Raw genomic sequence first — 19593 nt, 5'->3', positions numbered from 1 at the left:
AATTCGGTAGGAAGAGGGATCCTCAGCCCCCAGGACCCCCAAACTCGGGGCAGAGGATGTAGCTTTGGGGGGCTCGAGGGGTCCCCCTCAATAGCGGGATGGGTTCCCCAGGGGGGCGTAGGGACCCCACAACCCTTGGGGTGCCCTTGGGGGGAGCTCGTTCTGAGGGGAGGAATTGGGGTGGGGGTTATTGAGGTGGGGGTGTTTTGGGTTGCAGGGGAGGAATTGGGGTGTAAGGAGGGGTTTGGGGTGTCAGGAAGGTTTTGGGCTGCAGGGCTGTTTTTTGCTGTGGGTTACTGTGGGGGGGGGGTTGGGGTGCAGGAAGGGGATTTGGGTTCAAGGGGGGGAAGTTGAGGAGGGGTTTTTGGGGTGCATAGAGGGCATTGGGGATACTGACCAGGCCCCTCCCGGTCAGGGTTGTCGGGGTTCCCCCAGCCCTTGGGGTTCCCCCCCCACCTGGCCAGGACAGACCCCCCTTTGTGGAGCTGGAGCCGCCGCGGGAGGGGTGGGGGGGGCCCTGCATTCCAGCGGCAGGGGGAGGGGGGCTGCAGCATTCCAGCGGTTGGGAAGAGCTGGGAAAGAGACGAGGGATGAGGAAGGGCTGGGGGGGCCATCCCGGGGCTCAGCGCTGGCCCTGCACCCCCAATTAATTACCGGTAATTAGCGGGGGGGAGGGGAGGAAGGATCAGGACGAAGGTGCAAGAGGAATAACGAGAAAGGAGGAAGAGGAGGAAGAATGAGGGATGAGGAGGAAAAAAATGGAAAAGAGAGGAGGAAAGGGAAGGAGGGAGAAGGAAGAATGGGAGGAAGGACAAAGAGGAAGAAGAAAAGAAGAGGAAGAAGGGGAAGCAGAAGGAGATGGAACGATGGAGGGAAGAGGAAGAAGGGAGGAAGGAGGACGAAGAAGGAAAAGTGGGCAGAAAGAAGGAAGAAGGATGAGGAAGGATACAGAATCAGGAGAAGGAAGAGAAATACGGAGGAAGAAGGATAGAATGAGGAAAGAGGAGGAAGGAAGGAGGAAGAGGAAGCCCAGAAGGAGGAAGGCAAATGTCAGGACAGGAAATTCACCTGAGTGGCTTTGGGAACTCCTGTTCCCCTTACGGGGTGAGGGGGGAAGGATTTGGGGCCTTTCCAGATCTTTTCAAGCTCTTTTTATTGGAGAAAACAAAACAGCCCCAAACCCAAGGGGGAACCCCAATCCCCCCCCACCCCAGGACCCCCTAAAACCTCTGGAAAGGTTCTTTATACACATTTTTACAGCCCACCCCAAATCCCAAATCTTGGAATATCCTGAGATTCCCGGGTGGAAATCCAGGTTTTCCTGTGAAAGGGCAGGGTTTGCACCCCAAAAATTGGGCAGGGGAATTGGGGGGGAGACACCTGTGAGGACAAGGATGATGAAGATGCCCAGGGTGAAATTAATATTCCAGCACTGAGGAAAATAGAGGGGGGAGAATCCCAGACCCAGGAGGGTTAGGGGGGTATTGGATGTATCCCCACAGCCTCATTTCAGAGGGGCTCCAGTGAAGGGGGGTGTGGGAGGGAGGAAGGCCAGCTCTTCCTCACTCCTTATTCCATGGAAAACATGGAGAGGGGGCTGCATTTCCTTTGAGAAAACTCTTGGAATTACCCCTCCCCTCACTATGCTGATTTTGGGGTAATTCTGGTGTATTTGGGGGTGGGGATTTTTCGGGATTTAAGAAGCTGTAGCTGTGGGAATTGATGAGTTTTAGGTTTTATTTCCGTCTCGCCTGGATCAAGGTTGGGATTTTTGGGAACCTCCAGAGGTTCCTGTGGCAGCTGAGGAGGAGGAGGGGGGGGAGGAAGATTTTATTCAGCTCCTTCTTCATCATCACCTTCATCCTCCCCATCCATGGAGAGCGCGGCGTATTTGCTGGCGTGGCTGAACTGCAGGGAAAACCAGAAAAAATTCCCAAAAATGGGATTTGAGAGGGATAAAGACCCCCAGGGGTTCATGCACTTCAAAACCAGGGGATCATAGCCCCCGCAAAAGGGGCCAGAGACACCAAAAGTTGCTGAGGTGGTTGAACTGAGGGGACTGGGGAAATGGAAAAATTCCCCAAGTGCCCAAGAAAACAGGATTTGAGGGGGATGAAGACCTCCACGAGGTCACAGCCCCCCCCAAAGGAATTTCAGACTGCCTGTGGCTGAACTGTGGGGGTGGGTGGGGCAAGGAGGGAGGGGACAGTGAAACAGGAAATTCCCAAAATTCCTCAAAAAATGGGATTTGAGGGGTTCAAGTCCCCTGGGGATTCACTCACCCCCAGAGAGGTCCCAGCTTCCCCCCCCTAGAACTGGAGGCATGGGGGCATCAGTTGCAGTGAAAATTCCCCAAAACCCTCCAACCCCAGGATTTGTGGGGGTCCCTCCCCCCATTTTGGGTCCGCTGGAGCCTTACAGAGGGAGTGGTCTCCTCCAGTTTCTTTGGCTCGTGCTCCTTCCGGGGTTCCCTCCTGGGGGCACAGGTCAGAGGTCAATTCCCGGGGAAATTCCTGGTTCCCGGGGGGGGTTTTCCCGGTTCCTGAGGGGGAGGCTGGGGGGTCTCACCTCTCAGAGTCTCCCATTCCTGGGGGACCACGGCTGCAGCTCCGGCCCTTGGAGCTGCTCTCCCGACCCCCCTCTGGCTTGGCTTCCTCTGCTGGGAAAGGGAGGGGTCACACAGAGCCCCCCAAACCCCTCAAACCCTGCTGAGCCCCCCAGCGAGGCCCCAACACTCCTGGAACCTCCCAATTCCCCCCCCCCTCCTTTAAAAGCCCCCCAAAATCCCCCAACCTCCCCTGCAACTTCCCCAGAGCCCCCCCAAACCTCCCTAAAACCCCCTCAATGCCCCAGCTGTGCCTCCCCAAAACCTTGAGCTCCACCAAAATCCTCCAACCCCAAAACCCCTAAGTCCCCAAAAATTCCCCCAAGCTCCCCAAAATTCCCCCAACACCTCCCAAGTCCCCCCTTCCCCATTCTCACCTCTCCTCTGGGGGGTTCTGGGGGGGCCCCCATCATCTCCAGGGGGCGAGGGGCCGGGGGGGCCCCCACTGGGGAGAGAGAAAAGGATGGCGGGACATCATGGGGTGCCCAGGAATAGCCCCATTCCCAGGAATGGTGGCATGGGGCATGGGAATGTTGGGATGGAACACAGGAGTGCTAGAATGGCGCACAGGGAATTCCTGGGAATATCAGGATGGGGCACTGGAATATATCCCTGGGCCCTGGGAATGTCAGCATGGGGCACAGGAACATCCTCGAGCCCCAGGAAAGCTGGGATCAGGCACAAGAATGCTCTGATGGAACTCAGGAACATCCCTGGGAATGGTGGGAAGGGGCACAGGAAGGTTGGGATGGGGTGCAGGAACACCGGGATGTGTTGCAGGCATACTGGGATGGGGCACAGGAACATCCTTGGAATGCAGGAAATTTTGGGATGGGCCTTAGAAAGGTGTGGGTGGCAGAAACATTGGGATGCACCGCACAATCATTCCTGGGAACCCCAGGAAGAGCCAGTGGCTCCACCAGGGAAAACCAGGGACCAACTGAATGCTTTGGGCAGGAAAAGCCTCCCTGGCCACACTTTCCCAGCATTCCTGGCACACCCACCTGGCTGGGGAGGGCTGCTCTGAGTCAGAGCTCTGGGAATTGCCAGGGGGGTTCTGGCTGCTCCGCTTCATCCAGGCGTTTTCCTTCGGAGGTGGCGCCGGCATCACCTTCGGCTTCTCCTCCCGGGATTTGGGGGGGGGTGAGGGTGGCTCCTCCTCCTTTCCTAGGGGCTCATTTTCCAGGGATTTCTCGCTCTCCCTCCTCCGCGTGGCTGGGGGGACACGGATCCGTGTGGGAGCTGCCGAACACCCCAGGCTGGGATGTTCCAGCCGCCCTGGATCCCAACTCACTCCGGCCAGTGGGACCAGAGCCCGCGGACGTTCCTGGAGGTCCCGCAGGGCCGCTCTGGGACGATTCGCTGCCTGTCCGGGATCGCTCCTGGTTCTCCTCACTCCGCCAGCTCGGATGCCTGGGATAGGGTGGAAGTAGGGTCAGGAGGCTGGAAAAGGGCTGCCCCATCCCACCTTGCCCAAGGGATCGTTCCCTCCCATTTCCACCCTTCCCATGGGATCAGCTCCCTCCCCATCCCACCTGTCCTGGGACATCCATCCCACTTTTCCATGGGGACCATTTCCTGTCCCTCCCATCTCCATGGGGATCAGACCTGAATTTCACGAGGGATTGTTCCCATCCCATTCCACCTCTCTGTAGGGATCATTCCCTGCCCATCCTGACCTTTGACATGGGATCATTCCCAGCCCACACCCCCTTTCTCAAGAGATCATTCCCCATCCCTCCCACCTTTCTTGCCCATCCCACCTTTCCCGGGGCCGTCTGTCGATCCTCTTGTCATCTTCCAGCTGCCGCTGGAGCTTTTCCTGCTCCTTCTGGAGCCGCTCCTCCACTTCCCGCTCCCGAGCTGCCGTATCCACGGGCTTGGCCCCCCCGAAGATGGAAGCAGCCCGGCTGGATTGGGCAGCAGGAGCTCCAGAAGTTTCCTCTTCCTTGGGAGCACTCCGGGGCTTCAGGTTGAGCTTCGGCCTCTGGGTGGGAACTGCGAAAGAGCCAGGAGATCCCGATGAGCACCGAACCTGCCTGGAATGGTGCTGGGAGCAACAGGGTAATCCCTGTCCCATTTCACCATTCCCAAGGAATCATCCCTTTCCTCAGCACACCCTTCCCAAGGGATCATTCCCATTCTATCCGACCTTTCCCAAGAGAACAGCCCTGGTCCCACCCCACCTCTGTCCTCGCGACGGAAATCATCCCGGCCGTAATCATCCCGGGAATTCCACCGATCCATCCGGTCATCCCGCCGGTCATAGCGATCCTCATAGCTGCGGTAGTCATCGTCCCGGCGGTAACCACTTCCAAAGGCTCTCCGGCCGCTGCCTATTCGGGAATCGTAGCCTGGGGAAGGAGATGGATCCATCTGGGATAATGCAGCCCAGATTCCCAGTGACAGAAGTTTGGGAATTTGGGGGATTCCCAGTTACTTGCTGGCCATAGGGGGGTGCTTGCTCCTACTCTGCCCCTGAAATCCCTTGGGAATTCCCACCTCGGTCATAATCCCTGCTGCGGTCATCGTAGCGATCCCGGCTCCCAAAGCCACGATCCATGTCCCGCCGTGGCCCATCCCGATACCGGTCATCATAGCGATCCCGATATCCTGGGAGTGGAATGGGGTTTTACTGGGATAGGCAGATTCCACAAGGAAGGAGGAAAATCCTTGTGCTGGTCCAGGTGGGAGAGGGGGAGGCCCCATTTATCAGTATGAACTGGGAATGAGCTCAGATGGGAATGAAGTGTTTTGGGAATGAATGAGTTCTGGGTAGGAATGAGATCTGGGAATGAACGAGCTCCAAGTGGAGAATGAACAAGCTCAAGGTGGGAATAAGCTCTGGGAATGAATTAGCTCCAGGTGGGAATAAGCAAGGACCAGATGGGAATGAATGCACTCCAGCAGAGAATGAACGAGCTCAGGGTAGGAATGAGCTCTGGTTCCCAGGGACACAAGGGAAGGAAGGAAGGAGGGAGTGCCTGGAATGCTGGGCCCTTCCCTTCACTCACTATCCCCGAATCCATCGTCACCCCGGCGTGGGGGGTAGTCATCGAAGGTGTCGGAAGCAGCTGGACGTGCGCGCCAGTCACTCTCGAACCGCTCTGAGTCCCGGAAGCGATCGCGGTCTCTGCCGAAGCAGCGATCATCCCGGTCTGCCGGGAGCCAGGGACAAGGAGAGGGAAAAGAAAAGAAAGGAGACAGAGAAGGAAAGGGAAAAGCAGAGGGAAAAGCAAAGGGAAAGGGGAAAAGGAAAGGAAAAGAAGGGCAAAGAAAATTAAAAGAAAAGGAAAGAAATTGAAAGGGAGAGGGTGAGGGAGAGGAAGAGGAAAAAGAAAGAGGGAGAGGGAAAGAAATAGAGAAGAAAAATGAAAGAGACAAAGAAAGGAGAAGGGGAGAGGAGGAGGAAGAAGAGGGAAAGAGAGAAGAGGACAGGGAAAAAGGATAAAAAGGGAAAAGGAAAACAGCAGGGTCAGGGCCAGGTCCTTGGCCACTCTCCCTGAATCCCTTCCCTGCCTGATCTGTGTTCACAGCCACACACTCACCTTTATCCTGAGCTTGATCCGCCACATCTACTCGTATCCTTCTGTTTCCTAAAGACTGGGAACAACAGCAGGAAGTGAGTGCTTGGCTGGGAACTCCCTCTCTATATCCCACCTGATCCTCCCCTCTTCCAGATGGAAGCCATTTGTCCTTTTCCCATCACTCCAGGCCCATGTCCAAATCCTTCTCCAGGTTCCTGGAGCCCCTTTAGGCCCTGGGGTGTGCTCCTGGAAGCTGGGACTGGACTCACCTCTTCATTGAGACTCAAGGCCTGGAACAGGGAATCAATATCCTCGAATTCCGCGTATCCAAAACCTTTCAACCTCTCGGGATTGGTGGGTTCCCGTGGGAGCCGCACAGCGCTGATCTGGGAAGGGAGGGAAGGCAGGGAAGTTCCCATCAGGCTCTTGGATTCCCGAGGGGAACAAGGAAGGATGATGATGGGATCCGGGATGGAGCAGCTCATGGATATCCAGGGATTGAGAGGGTTCCCCATGGATGGGGAGGGAAGAGGGGGATCCCACCCTGACACAGCAGAGCTTCCCAACATCTTTGGATTGAGGGACTGGAAGAGAATTCTGGCAGCTCTGGCAGCTGCACTGGGAATGATGGGAAGGGCTGAGTGTGCTCTGCAGGCTCCAGCCTGGGCCCAGGGAAGTGGGAGCCCTCTCAGAGTGTATCCCAGTGGAAAACCAGCCCTGGATGTGTCCAGCATGAGTCCCACATGGACAAAGAGCGGCCCTGTCACCCTTCCACAACCTCCTTTCCCTCGATTTCGGCTCCTAAAGTGTGGGAGCTCCTAGCTCATTCATGCTCAGAGCCCGGGAAGTGTCAGGAGCCACTGATACTCCTAAACTGCATCACATGGGGTCGTGGGGTGTCCCCAGAGCATGCCTTGGGCTTTCCTGGAATGGATTCCCCAACCTCTTGGAAAGCCAGGATCCAGCTTGGACCGAAGGAGAATCCATGACGCATCCACAGAATTATATTTAAAGGATGGAAAATGCCAAGGAAGAGGGAAAAGGAATGAGGAAGGCCAAGGTCAGGGGTGGGGCTTAAGAAGGAAGAGCAGGATTGCTTTAAGTGGGAAAAAACTTGGTTTTCCCTAATTTGGGACTGATTTCCCTGTGGTTTTCAACACCTTTATGTGATCCACAAGCTTCCTGATGCTGCTTTTTTCCCACCTAGAAGGAAGCCAGCTGCTCTGCCCCCCCCCAGTTTAACCTCCACCTGATTCCACAGGGAAAAACCCCACGGGAGGCTCCTCAATCCCACTGGGGCAGTGGGAGTGGCTGATCCATGGCTGGGGAATCAAGGGATTCCCTCAGGATACACCTACAGCCACCCACATCCCAGGAAAATGCTCTGTGGCAACAGATACCGGCACCTCAGAGAGAGACAGAGCTGCATCCGAGATTCCTGCGGCATTCCCACCCCCTGGAATGTCACTCACATTGAGCCCTCGGAAGAAATCCTTGATGGACTCTTCCGTGACGTCATAGGGCAGGTTTCCCAGGAATGCCGTGTATGGGGGGGATTTGGGGAGGCGGCTTCTGTCGATGTTGGGCTCGCGGGCGGCGCGTGGGGCCGTGGGAAGGATGGAGCGGTCGATCGGAGGGGCCCGGTAAACATCGTCATCATTGCTGTGCCATGTGGTGGAGACTGCGGAGAAATCCGGGATGTGGGCACTGACCTGACTGGAGCCAACCAGGGCTGACCGGAGGCAACCTGAGCCATCCAGAGCAACCGGGGTCATCCGGAGCCAACCGGGACCATCCACAGCCAACCGGGGTCATCCAGAGCCAACTAGGGCCATCCGGAGCCAACCAGCGTCATCTGGAGCTGCCCAGGTCAACTAGAATCAGCAAATCATCCCAAAACCCACCCAGCTGAAGGTAACCAAAGGTAACCGGGGGGAACTGGAGTCAAACAGATGGCAACTGCTGGCAGCATTGGTCAATCCATGGAAAATGTGCCCTGAAGGCATCCAGAGCTGCTGAGGCCCCCCATGGAGGGACAGGCAACCCCACGGGATGGCTTTCCAGGATTCATTCCCACTTGGATTGCAGCTCGGCTCAGTGGGAAGCTCTGGTGAATCCACTCCCCAAAACCCTCATTACCCCATTCCTGCTCCCTCACTTTGCCAGACACTGAGTCTCATCCCTAGGGAAAACTCGGATGGTTCTCCCAGCTTCATCATTCCCCGAAGAAGGAATAACCAGAGGCTTTTTCCAGTTGTGGCTGCCACTGGCAGCTACGAACACCAATCTGGAAGGCAGGAATTATGCTCCAGGAGCTGGGAATGACAGCCTGGGAGCTGGGAATGCCCTCCATGATCCAGGAATGCCCCTCTGGGGAATGAGAATGTTGATGCTGGAGCAGGAATGCCAGTCTGGGAGCTTGGAACGCCAATCCCAGAGCTCGGAATGGTGCCCAGGGATTGAGAATGCTGTTCTGGCTCTGGGAATGCTGCTCCAAGGACTGGGAATGACAACCCCAGAGCTGGAAATGCTGTTGTGGGCACTGGAAATGCTATCTTGGCTCCAGGAACACCATTCTGGCAGCCAGGAATACAAATTCCAGAGCTGGAAATGCCACTCTGGGGCCTAGAAATGCTATCCTAGCTCCAGAAATGCTGCTCTGGGTGCTGGGAATGTCAACCCTAGAGCTGGGAATGCTGTCTCGGCTCCAGGAATGCCATGCTCACCTTCCAGGTCGTCAGTCTCATCGGCCCAGCTCACGGGTTTGGGGATGTAGGTGGGGCCCCCTCCGCCCCCCCCATCCTCTGCCAGGAAATCCGTGAGCGTCAGGGTCTTCCCCTTCTTCGGCTTCTTCTTCGCTGCCGCTGCCGGAGTGACCAGAGACATGGATCAGAGCCGGGATGGAACAGGAGTGGGAGAGGGAATGGGTGGGAATGAGTGGAGAGGAAATGAGAGTGGGAATGGGTGGGAAAGAGAGGCAATAAGAGGGAATGAGAATAGGATCAGAGGGAGAAGGGTGGGAATGGGAGCAGGGATGAATGGGCAGGGAATGGGAAGGAATGAGAGCTGGAACAGGTGGGAATGGGAGCAGGAATGGGTAGGAAAAAGAGTGGGAAAAGGAGGGAATAATGAGAGGGGGAATAGATGGAATAAGAGTGGGGACAGGAACAGGGTAGGGGCATTGAAGGGACTGGTGACACTGGGGTAGGACACGGGACACTGGGATGGGACTGGGGACACCAGGATGAAACACTAGGATGGGACAGGAGCCACCAGAACGGGACACTGGGGGTGGACATGAGAAGCTGAGAGGGGATGTGAGGTGCCAGGATGGGAGACAAGGCACTGGGACATGGGACACTGGGAAGGGACAAGAGGTGCTGTGACGGGACTGGGACATTGGAATAGGACGCGGGATGCCAAGGGGGGACTGGGGCCACCAGGACGGGACATGAGGCCTTGGGATGGAGCACAAGGTGACAGGATGGGACACAAGGTGGGACGTGGGACACTGGGATGAAATGGGAGGAGCTGAGACAGAACAAGAGCCAGTGGGATGGGACATGAGACAGGACAGGAGGAGCTAGGAGGGAACAGGACAGGAGGACATGTCCCAGGATGGGTCAAGAGGTGCTGGAGTGGGGCACAGGGTGACAGATGGGACACAGGACACTGGGATGGGACAGGAGCCAGTGGGATGGGACATGAGATGGGAGACGAGGCACCAGGATGGGACAGGAACTGCTGGGATGGGACACAGGACACTGGGATGGGACAGGAGCCACTGAGATGGAACAGAAAGCACCAGGATGGGACACGAGGCACTGGAATGGGACAGCAGCCACTGGGATGGGACAGGAGGAGGTAAGAGGAGACATGAGGTGTCAGGATGGGACATGAAGCACCAGGATGGGACACAAGATGGGACATGGGGTACTGAGATGGGACAGAAGGCACTGGGAGGGGACACAGGATGGGACATGGCACTGAGAGAGGACATGAGGTGCTGGAATGGGCCATGAGGGCAGCAGGGGGGGACATGGGGTGGGACAGGAGCCACCAGCATGGGACAGGAGGAATCAGGAAGAGGCATGGGGCACCAGGACAGGACACGAGGAACTGGGATGGGATGGGATAGCAGGTGGGACATGAGGAGCCAAGACAGAACAGGAGGTGACAGGATAGGACACAAGATGGGACATGGGGCACTGGGATGGGTCAGGAGCCACTAGGACAGGACTCTGGGATGGGATATGAGGGGCTGGACATGAGGAACTGGGATAGGGACACAAGCCACTCAGAGGGGAATCACAAGGGGGCAGGAGCCACCGAGCCACTGCCCCAGCCCCCACTATTCCCTATTCCCACCAGGAAAACCGCCCTCATCCCATCTCCTGCGGGGCCACACCCAGGGACATGCTGTGACCCTTCTGGAAAACCAGGATATTTCCCAGAAGGCGGGTTTTGAACCACAATTCCCCCAGTATTCCCTCCTTCCGGGAGGAAGTGCTGCCCTCATGTGGCTTCACCACTGGATCTGGGACCTTTCCCGGCAAAAACGCAGCATCTTCCAGGAAAAATCCCTGCGTGTGGAGCCGGGAGGGTCTTGGAGCCCCCCAGGGACGGCAGATTCTCCCCACTCAAGCAGTTTTTTGGGAGGTCAATTGCGTTCCCAGGGGAAGAAAAAACCGTGGGTTTTAAGGATATGACAGGGAAAGGCTTGGAAAAACATTCTCTTCTCTTTTTAAAGGAGAAATCATGAATTTTTGAATGGCTGGAGATTTCTGTGGGATATCTCTGACCAGAGAGTGGAATAATTAATTAATTAATCAACTGAAGAGCTTTAATGAGGATAAAAAGGATGGAGGTGGGATGCTGGGTTTGCTCACAGGAGGGCCTGGAAATGTGTTATTCAATGGAAATTCAGTATGGAGAGAACCACCACCAGCGTTTTTCTATGGGAACTGGCGTTGTGGTAGGGGTGGTGTGCAAAACCCCTGGGATGGCTGCAGCTTCCTCCAGTCCCCCTCTTCCATCCCTACCACAGTTTTCAGGGAAGCATGGAGTCATTCTGGGAATCCCAGGGGAATCCCAGGCTGGGAACCGGGAGCCTCAAGACCCTCACAGTCACCCCGGGGGGGAAGTCCCAGAATGACCTCATCTCCCCCAGAAAACCAGCCTGGGACACTCCTGGGAATGCAGGAAGCACCAGATTCCCAGAGAAAGCTGGGACAAGGATGGATCCAGGTAGGAAACACCTGACCTTCCAGCCCCTCTGTGCTGATCCCGGCACTGCGGGCCCCCCCTCCCGCTGCAAGGAGAACCCAAGATCCCGGGAGACGCTGCGGGACCTGGAATGGTGGGGGGAGCCGGGATGGGACTGGGGGGAGTCTGATCTGTCTCCCCACCCCGGGACCGACCACTGGAGGGGTTGGGGGGGGTCATATCCCGCCCCAAGGAGCCTCAAGGGCACCGCGGGCCCGGGAAGGGGGTCCGGGTGCAGCCTCTGCAGGGAGATGTGGTGGGAGGCTGATTCCAACCCCTCCCCCCACAAACTCCCGGTACCGGGGTCCCCCCGCCCCCCCTGTTCGCGGCCACGTGGGCGCTTTCTCCTCCCCCCCCCCACCCGCGCGCACGCGCAGAGCCGCGCCCGGCGCGCGCACGTCAATCACCGGCTGGGCGCGCGCATGTCAATCACCAGCCGGGCGCGCGCGCCCCCGCCAATGGGAAGCGGGGGGGTGTTGGGGGGGCCCCAGCGCGCGCACGTCAATCACGGGCCGCGCGCGCACTCCCGCCAATGGGCAGCGGCAGAGCAGGCGGTGGGGGAGGGAAGGGCGCGCGCCCGCCTTGAGGGGACGCGGCGCAGGAGGAGGGGGGGGCCGGTTTTCCCGCCGCTCCCCCCGGGTTTTCCGCCACCGCCTCCCCCCCGATCCCCATCCCCGGGAGCCGCGGTGCCCGGAGCAGCCCCGGGACCGCCATCGGTACCGCCACCAGTGCCCGCGGAGCCCAGCGCGGGCCGACGGGGCCCGGGGCCGCGGTGCAGCGCTCACCTGGGGCCGCCATGTTGGGACGAGGCAGAGAAGGCAAAGGACCCGGATGGCGGCGTCACGTGACCACGAGCGTCGCGCCCTGTCAGGGGGCGGGACCAGGGCCGGGGGCGTGGTTGGGGCAGGGGGCGTGGTTTGGGCAGGGGGCGGAGCCGGGTGGTTCCGCGGTTGTTGGCACCGCCCGCACCGAGAGCGGGGGAAGAGGGGAAGGGAGCCCCGGGACCGCAACGGGAACCCCCGGGAACCGGCCGACACCGACAGCCCCCGGCACCAAAGGCACCACGGACCCCCGGGATGTTCGCAATTCCCGGGCACCGACTCCTCCGGCAGTGACACCTCGGTCACCGGGACGCCTCAACACCGGCGCTCCCCAGACCCCACGACATTGGGATCCCCGGGCACTGACACCCCCCGGGATTCCCGGGCACTGGGACCCCCGACACCAGGAGCCCCGGACACGGGTCCCCCACATATACCGTCGCCGCCGGGCACCGCGACCCTCCGGACACCGACACTCCTGGTAGCCCCCCGAGACCGTCCATTCTGACGCCCACGGGCACGTGACCCTCTGGGCACCGACACCCCGGTCTGCTGGCACCCCAGGGACTGGCGGACACCGCGACCTCTGGGCATAGACACCTCTTGGCACCTGCACCGAGACCTCTGGGCACCGACTCCGGAGGAACCCCCGACACAGGGACCCCTCTCCCGCTCCCCCCGTGTCCCCCCGGGAGCGGCTCAGGACGGGACGGCGCCCGGAGCTCGGGGCTGATCCCGGGGGCCGCGGGGACAGGGACATTTTGGGGTCCTCCCGGCTCGTTCTGGGGGAGTTGATGCCCCCGGGGACCCCGACATGGTGGGGGGGCGAAAGGGGTGGGGGGGCCGTGACCCGGGGTCGGTGCCGAGGACAGGGATGGTGACAAGGAAGGGGGGCAGGAGTCCATCCGTCCATCTGTCCACCCTTCCCCTGACACCCCCCACACCCTGTACCTCAGTTTCCCCCAGTCTCACCCCGTGTCCCCACTCCCGTTTCCCCCCCTGGAAGAACACACCAGCACATCTCATCTCCCATTCATGGGGAATCACCACTTTATTGGGATCTGGAGGGGCTCGGGGGGAGCCCCCAGGTATTGGGGGGCCGGGGCTCCCCTGTGACCCCCTCAGTACGTGCGGACTTTCACCTCCCTGGTCTCGGTGACCACACGCTGGGTGGTCCCTGTCCCCACCGTGGTGGCCGTGGTCTCCTTGTCCAGAGCATCCCTCAGGCTGAAGGGAGGAAGGGTCACCCCAGGTGTCCCCACCCCCTGCCCGTAGTGTCCCCCCACCAGTGTCACCCAAGAGGTGACAGAGATGGAATGTCTGGGAGGATGGGCTGGGGGTGTCTTGGCACCCTGGAGATTGTCCCGGCACCCTGGAGATTGTCCCCTCTGGGTGTCACCACTGTCCCCTGGCTGTTCCCAAAATATTGTAACTGGTGGGACCTGGACACTTGGACACCTGGGGCTCATCCCCTCTGATGTCACCATTGTCCCCATCCTCAGACCACCCTGAAGGACAGAGCTGGGATGTCTGATCTCCCCGGATCATTCCTCCTGGATGTCACCACTGTCCCCTGTCTTTCCCCAAATCCTGTAACTGGTGGGACTTGGACATCCCATCACAGGGGGTGTCCTCATCCCCCTTGGGTGTCACGGCTGTCCCCTCCAGATGCCAGGGATGACACCTGGACATCCCACTCCTGGAATTATCTCTTCCCATCCCCTTCCCTGCCCACATCCCCCATGCTCTGTCTCCATTCCCCTCTCACCTGAACTTCCACTCCACCTGAAGCCTCCTGTACCTGAATCACCCCCTCCCCTGAACTCCCTCCCAAGCCCCCCCGTACCTGAACTTGCCCTCCAAATTTCCTCCCTCACCTGAACTTCCTCCACTTTCCCCCAACCTGAACTTCCCCCCTCACCTGAACCCCCTGTACCTGAACACCTCCCCCCATTCTCCTCCTGTACCTGAACTACCCCCCGATTTGAACTTCCACCCCCTGTGGCTGACTCCTTTCTCCCCACCTGACCCCCCATATTTGAACTACACCCCCAAACTCCCCTCCCACCTGAACTTCCAACCCCTGTACCTGAACTTCCCCATCTCACCTAAACTTCCACCCCGGTGCTACCTGAACTCCTTTCCCCCGAACCCCCCCGCACCTGATCCCCTCCCCAGTCCCTCCCCGCTCACCTGAAGCCGTCGCCACCCTCCAGCAGCTGCCGATATGTCGCGATCTCGGCCTCGAGCCGGTCCTTGAGGCCGAGCAGCTCGCGGTGCTGCTCGTTCTGCTGCTGGAGCTGTGCCCGCAGGTCCCGCAGCTCTGCCTCGGCCGCGCTCACCTGGAGCTGCACCTGCGCCAGTTGAGCCCCTGCCCGAGCCTCGGCCTCGGCCAGCGCCGCCTCCAGACCTGCGTTCTGGGGGAATTGGGGGGATTAGGGGCATCTCGGGGAGTCAACAGCCCGAAAACTGGGGTTGAGGGGGGTCACCCCAAGATTCAGCTTTGGCCAGCACAGCCTGCAAACCTGTGTTCTGGGGGGATTGGGGAGGATTTAGGGGGTTTTGGGTGGGTTCACCTCAGTCTGAGCCTTAGCCTTGACCATGGCAGCCTCTAAACCCATGTTCTGGGGTGTTCGGGGGGGAATTAGGGGGGTTTGGGGGGCTCAGTGCTCCTAAAATGGGGGGAGTTTGGAGGATTTGCAACCCTGAAATGGTGGCAGTCACCTCAGGCTCAGCCAATGCTGCCTCCAGAACTGTGTTTTGGGGGAAATTCGGGGCTTTTCAGGGGTTCACCCCAAAACCCAGGGTTCACCCTGTGCTTTGGTCAATGCAGCCCCTAAACGTGTGTTCTGATGGGACTGGGGGGGATTAGCGAGTTTTGGGGGGTTCACCCTGGTTCAATCCTCAGCTTCAGGCAGCACCGCCTCCAGCCCTGAGTTCTGGGAGGTTTGGAGGGTTTAGTGGGGTGAGGGGTCAGGACCCTAAAAATGGCATTTGAGGAGCTGGAGTTATGGGTTGCAGGTTGGAAGGGTTTTGCAGCTCTGGAGCCATGGATTAAGGGGAGCTGGGCTTTTTGGGGGTGGAGTTTGGGGTATGGGGCTGTGGGGGGGGGGGGTTAGGGTTTTTTCGGGAAATTCGGGGGTTTTGGGGATACCTGGTTGCGCAGGGCCTCGAGGTCGATCTCGAGGGTCTGCAGTGAGCGACGCAGGGCCCCAACAGTTCCTCGTGCTGTGTCCAGGTCCTTCGTGCTCTGCGTCACCTCCAGGGTGGTCTCCGTGATCTGTGAGGGAAAGAAGGGGTCTGCATTGCCTGGGGACACCCCTGGGGCCTGGGGAGTAGTGGCCTTGGCCCCACCCACCACAGACACCCCAAGTCCTGCTGGGGATGTGGGAGGTGAGACCATCCCAAGAGAAGCCAAACTCAGGCATGGGGGTTCTACATTGGTGGGGTCCCACAGGAGGAGTTTCAAACTTGGACCCCCTTGGAGAAGGCTCCAGTGTGGGGTTGGGGTCTTGGATGGGACAGAGGCCACCCCAAAAGTGTCCCCAAACTTGGTCCAGGAGCGCCCTGGAAGAGTCCCCCTGAAAACGTCCCCAGTCTCAGCCCAGGACCCCCATGGATCCAGTACCCCTTCTCCCTTGAGGGGCTCCTTTGGGGACCTTCTGTGCTAGCCTGGGGACACCTCCGAAAAAGGGCATCCCCCTTGTTTGGGATGCCCAGGTGATCCCCCATTGGAGACACCCCTATGGAGCACTGCTGGGGACCCCCGGGGGTGGATTGGTGGGGGCTTGGGGGGATTTGGGGTTTTTGGGGTCCCCACCTTCCACCTCCTCTACTTCTGCAGGTCCTCCAGGGGTTTTAAGACCAGGGCATTGTCCTGCACCCACAGCTCCCCCAGGACCATTTTGGGGGCTAGTTTTGGGTGGGATTTGGGGTTTTTTGGGTTCCCCACCTGCTGTCCCCACTGCTTCTCCAGGTCCTCCAGGTTTTTCTGGGCCAGGGCATCATACTGAGCTCGCAGCTCCCCCAGGACCTTCCCCAAATCCTGCGACCGCGGTGCATCCACCTCCACCGTCAGCGCCGACTGCGCCACCTGCGCCCGCAGGCCCTGCACTTCCTGAGGGTGGGGAGGGGGCTCAGTTTGGGGTTTCACGGCCCCTCTGAGCCCCCCCGAGCCCCCCGGACCCACCTGGTCGTGGTCCTTGCGCAGCAGGATCAGCTCCTCGCGCAGGGCCTCAATGTCCCCCTCGAGCTGCAGCCGCGTCATGTTGGTGTCGTCCAGGACCTTGCGCAGCCCCGCGATGTCGCCATCCACCGACAGTCGGATGGCCAGCTCCGCCTCGAACCTGGGAATGCCGCGGGAGCGGGGTCGGGATGGGACACGGGGCGGAGCCAGTCCTGCACCCGTTCGTAGCTTTCTCCTTGTCCTCAGCCTTGTTTTCATCCCCGACCTCATCCTTGTTCCATCCCCATCATCAGCTCCATTTCCAACCCCCAACACACCCCTTTCCCCATCCCTGTCCCATCATCCTCATCCTCATCGTCATCCCCATTTCCATTGCCATCACATCCTTTCCCCCATCCTTGTCCCATCCCTATCATTTTCATCCTCAGTCTCATTTCCATCCTCATTCTCATCCCCACCCTCATCCTCATTTCCATTTCCATCTCTAGCTCCACCTGACCTCATCCGATCACTGTCTCCATCCATGTTGTTATTCCTGTCCTATCCCCTCCTCCATCTCCACTCATCCCATCTTTGTCCCTGTCCCCATCCTCATTCCCATCCTTCTCCTTTTCCTCATCCCCATTCTCATGCCCCTTTTTTGTCCCCTTTCCTATCTCATCCTCATCTTCAGTCCTGTCCCATCCCTGTCTCCCTCTGTGTTCCCATCTCTGTCCCATCTCAATTCCCACCTCCAGCTGTCCCCATCCCTGTCCTTTTCCCTGTCCCCATCCAGTTTCCCATCCCCATTCCCATTCCTGTTTCCATTCCTGAGCTTGTCCTTGTCCCGATTTCCATCCCCAACCCATCTGTGTCCTTGTCCACAGCCCATCCCCATTCCCACTCCCATTTCCATCCTTGTCCTTGTGCACATCCCTGTCCCATCTCCAGCCCCATCCTTGTCTCTGTCCTCACCCCATTCCCATCCCTGTATCCACCTTCTTCCAAGGCATCCCCATTCACATTGTCTCCATTGCATCCTCATCCTCCTGTTGCACCCCCATTCCCACCTGTTCTCCCCCTAGTCCCACCCCATCCCCATCCATTTCCACCTTATTCCCATTCCCACTTCAGTTTCCATTCTTGTCTCCATCCCATCTCCCTTACCCATTATCCCCATTCCCACTCCTGTTCCCACTCCCATTTCCATCCTCATCCTTGTCCTCATCCCCATCTCTTCTCAATTCCCACCCCAATTCCCATCCCCAATGTCACCCTCACCCCCATCCCACCTCTCTTCCCGTTTCCATTCCCACCCTGTTTCCAACTCCATTCCCACCCAATGCCCATTCCTACTCCTATTCCCACCCCATCTCCATTCCCTTCCCCATCATATTCCAACCCCCCTTTCCATCCCCATTCCCACTCCATCCTCATTCCCATGTCACCCCTGTCATGTTCCCACCCCCAGTATTCCCATTATTCCCAGTATTCCCAGTATCCCGCCCTCACTTGACCCGGAAGTCGTCGGCTGCCAGCCGCGCATTGTCAATCTGCAGGACTGTCCGCGCATTCTCCACCGTGGCCTCCAGGATCTGGGATGGGGACACAAGGACACACATGGATACAGGGGACTTGGGGGGATATAGGGATACACGTGGGGATACAGGGACACGTAGGGACAGATGGACACATGGATATGGGGATACAGACACAAGTGGACACAGGTGGACACAGGGATATGGGGACTCATGGAGAGTTGTGACATGGGGAGACACATGGATATGGGGACATGGACATGGGGACACATGGATGGGGGACGTTGAAGGATACAGGGACACACGGACAGAAGGAGACACGGGCGGACACACGCAGACATGGAGACACACAGACACGGTGGACACATGGATATTGGGGGGGACAGGTGAGGGGGACGCATGGACACGTGGACACAGGGACACACACAGGGACGCAGGGACACGCGTCACCGTCACCGTAGCAAGATCACTCCCCCCGCCCCCCTTCCCCGCGGGGCCTCGCCCCGGAAAAGCGGCGATAACCCGGCGTGGGGGCGGGGCGGGGCGGGGGGGGCCTAGGTGTCGGAGGGGGGGAGGAGTGGCGGTCACCTTGAGGAAACTCCAGAAAGGGGCTTTGGGAGGGCTGGGGGGACTCATTTACCAAAAAATCGGGGTAAAAATGGAGGGGGGTCCTTTACCACCGCCCCACCCCGGTGGCCTCGGTCACGTCCCTTCGCCCTACGCAAAAATAGCCCCGCGGGGAGGAAACCCCCCAGGCCCCCCACTCACGGGCAGTTACAGACCTCCAGCATATCGACCCCCGGGGACAAGCGGACCCCTCCGCGGGGACATACGGACCACCCTATGTCCCCCCACAGGTGCAAAGCTCAACCCTTCCCACCCCACCCAGTTAATGTTTAACCCCAACCGCCCCCGCGCCCCCACCTTGTCCCGCAGCTCCTCGATCAGCTCCCATTGGGGGCTCCAGTCTTGGGCGCTAGGCCCCTTTCGGGCCATAAACTCCCGAATTTGGGTCTCCAGGCGCCGGTTCTCCCGCTCCAGGTTCCGCACCTGCTCCAGGTACGTGGCCAGGCGGTCGTTGAGGTCCTGCATCGCCTCCTTCTCGTTGGCCACGGCCCCGGAGCCCCCCAGGAAGACGCTGCCCCCCAGGCCGGCCCCATAACCAGCCCCATAACCAGCCCCAAAAGCCCCTCCGGCGCTGCTCAGGGTGCGGGTGACCGAGATGCGGGACCCCGCGCCCCCCGCTCCCGCGTACACGCTGGCGGCGCTGCCCAGGGGGGCGAAGCGGCGGCCGGGGGCGATCCCGGGGGTCCCGAGGGTCCCGATGCCGCCGGAGCGGACGGAGCTGGAATAGGCGGTGCGGCGGGAGAAGCTCATGGGGACGGTGACGCGACGGCAGGAGCCGGAGAGCTGCACGGACGGACGGACGGAATTCCGGGCAGGAATTCTGGCCGGGATTTATAGCCGGGAGCGGCCTCGCGGCGCCTCCCCACAGCCCCGCTCCCTGGAAGGTGCGGCTGGAGCCGGCCCAGGGCTTTGTTCCTGCGGGGATCGGCCCCACAACTAGGGGTGGGGGGGCAGCGAAGGGGATCGACCGCAAAACTAGGGGAGTGGGGTGTGAAGGAAAGGGGTGTGACCCCAAAACTCGTGGGATGAGAAGCAGAGGTTTGGG

The 19593-nt window shown here is 59.5% G+C and overlaps 2 protein-coding genes across 3 annotated transcripts; both read right to left on the bottom strand.

Annotated features, from left to right (window-relative positions):
• Positions 1-1719: 1719 nt before the first annotated feature.
• Positions 1720-12275, bottom strand: EIF4B (eukaryotic translation initiation factor 4B). 2 transcript variants are annotated; one of them, XM_085041137.1, is made up of 15 exons: positions 12183-12275; positions 8859-8996; positions 7605-7813; positions 6402-6518; positions 6154-6208; positions 5620-5763; positions 5108-5218; positions 4792-4959; positions 4369-4603; positions 3900-4018; positions 3610-3820; positions 2983-3050; positions 2569-2659; positions 2420-2474; positions 1720-1908 (listed from the first exon to the last, which is right to left on the bottom strand). In XM_085041137.1, exons 1-15 carry the CDS (start codon positions 12193-12195, stop codon positions 1831-1833), a joined length of 1812 nt encoding a protein of 603 aa, XP_084897263.1. In that variant the 5' UTR covers positions 12196-12275; the 3' UTR covers positions 1720-1830. The 2 variants fall into 2 exon arrangements, with proteins under 2 accessions (XP_084897263.1, XP_084897264.1); XM_085041138.1 differs by having other exon boundaries at positions 2569-2656.
• A 963-nt stretch (positions 12276-13238) lies between these two features.
• On the bottom strand, positions 13239-19438 carry KRT18 (keratin 18). The gene is made up of 7 exons (XM_085041150.1): positions 18846-19438; positions 17896-17978; positions 16408-16564; positions 16171-16335; positions 15373-15498; positions 14412-14635; positions 13239-13445 (listed from the first exon to the last, which is right to left on the bottom strand). Exons 1-7 carry the CDS (start codon positions 19296-19298, stop codon positions 13340-13342), a joined length of 1314 nt encoding a protein of 437 aa, XP_084897276.1. The 5' UTR covers positions 19299-19438; the 3' UTR covers positions 13239-13339.
• Positions 19439-19593: the final 155 nt, after the last annotated feature.

This window comes from Lichenostomus cassidix, chromosome 29 (genome assembly GCF_008360975.1).
Source record: "Lichenostomus cassidix isolate B80296 chromosome 29, HeHo_3.0, whole genome shotgun sequence".
Classification (NCBI taxonomy): domain Eukaryota; kingdom Metazoa; phylum Chordata; class Aves; order Passeriformes; family Meliphagidae; genus Lichenostomus; species Lichenostomus cassidix.
The sequence above is the reverse complement of the archived record's forward strand: the minus strand, read 5'-3'. Positions and strand labels throughout refer to the sequence as shown.

Excerpts from the sequence above, each read along its gene's own strand:
- EIF4B (XM_085041137.1), bottom strand. Across the intron at positions 6,519-7,604 it reads ATTTCTTCCGAGGGCTCAAT|ATCAGCGCTGTGCGGCTCCC; the intron begins GTGAGTGACATT and ends CTCCCTTCCCAG. Across the intron at positions 5,764-6,153 it reads GGATCAAGCTCAGGATAAAG|ACCGGGATGATCGCTGCTTC; the intron begins GTGAGTGTGTGG and ends GGCTCCCGGCAG.
- KRT18 (XM_085041150.1), bottom strand. The coding sequence starts at position 19,298 with ATGAGCTTCTCCCGCCGCACCGCCTATTCCAGCTCCGTCCGCTCCGGC. Across the intron at positions 17,979-18,845 it reads TCGAGGAGCTGCGGGACAAG|ATCCTGGAGGCCACGGTGGA; the intron begins GTGGGGGCGCGG and ends TCCCCATCCCAG. Across the intron at positions 16,336-16,407 it reads TGCGCAAGGACCACGACCAG|GAAGTGCAGGGCCTGCGGGC; the intron begins GTGGGTCCGGGG and ends CCCCACCCTCAG.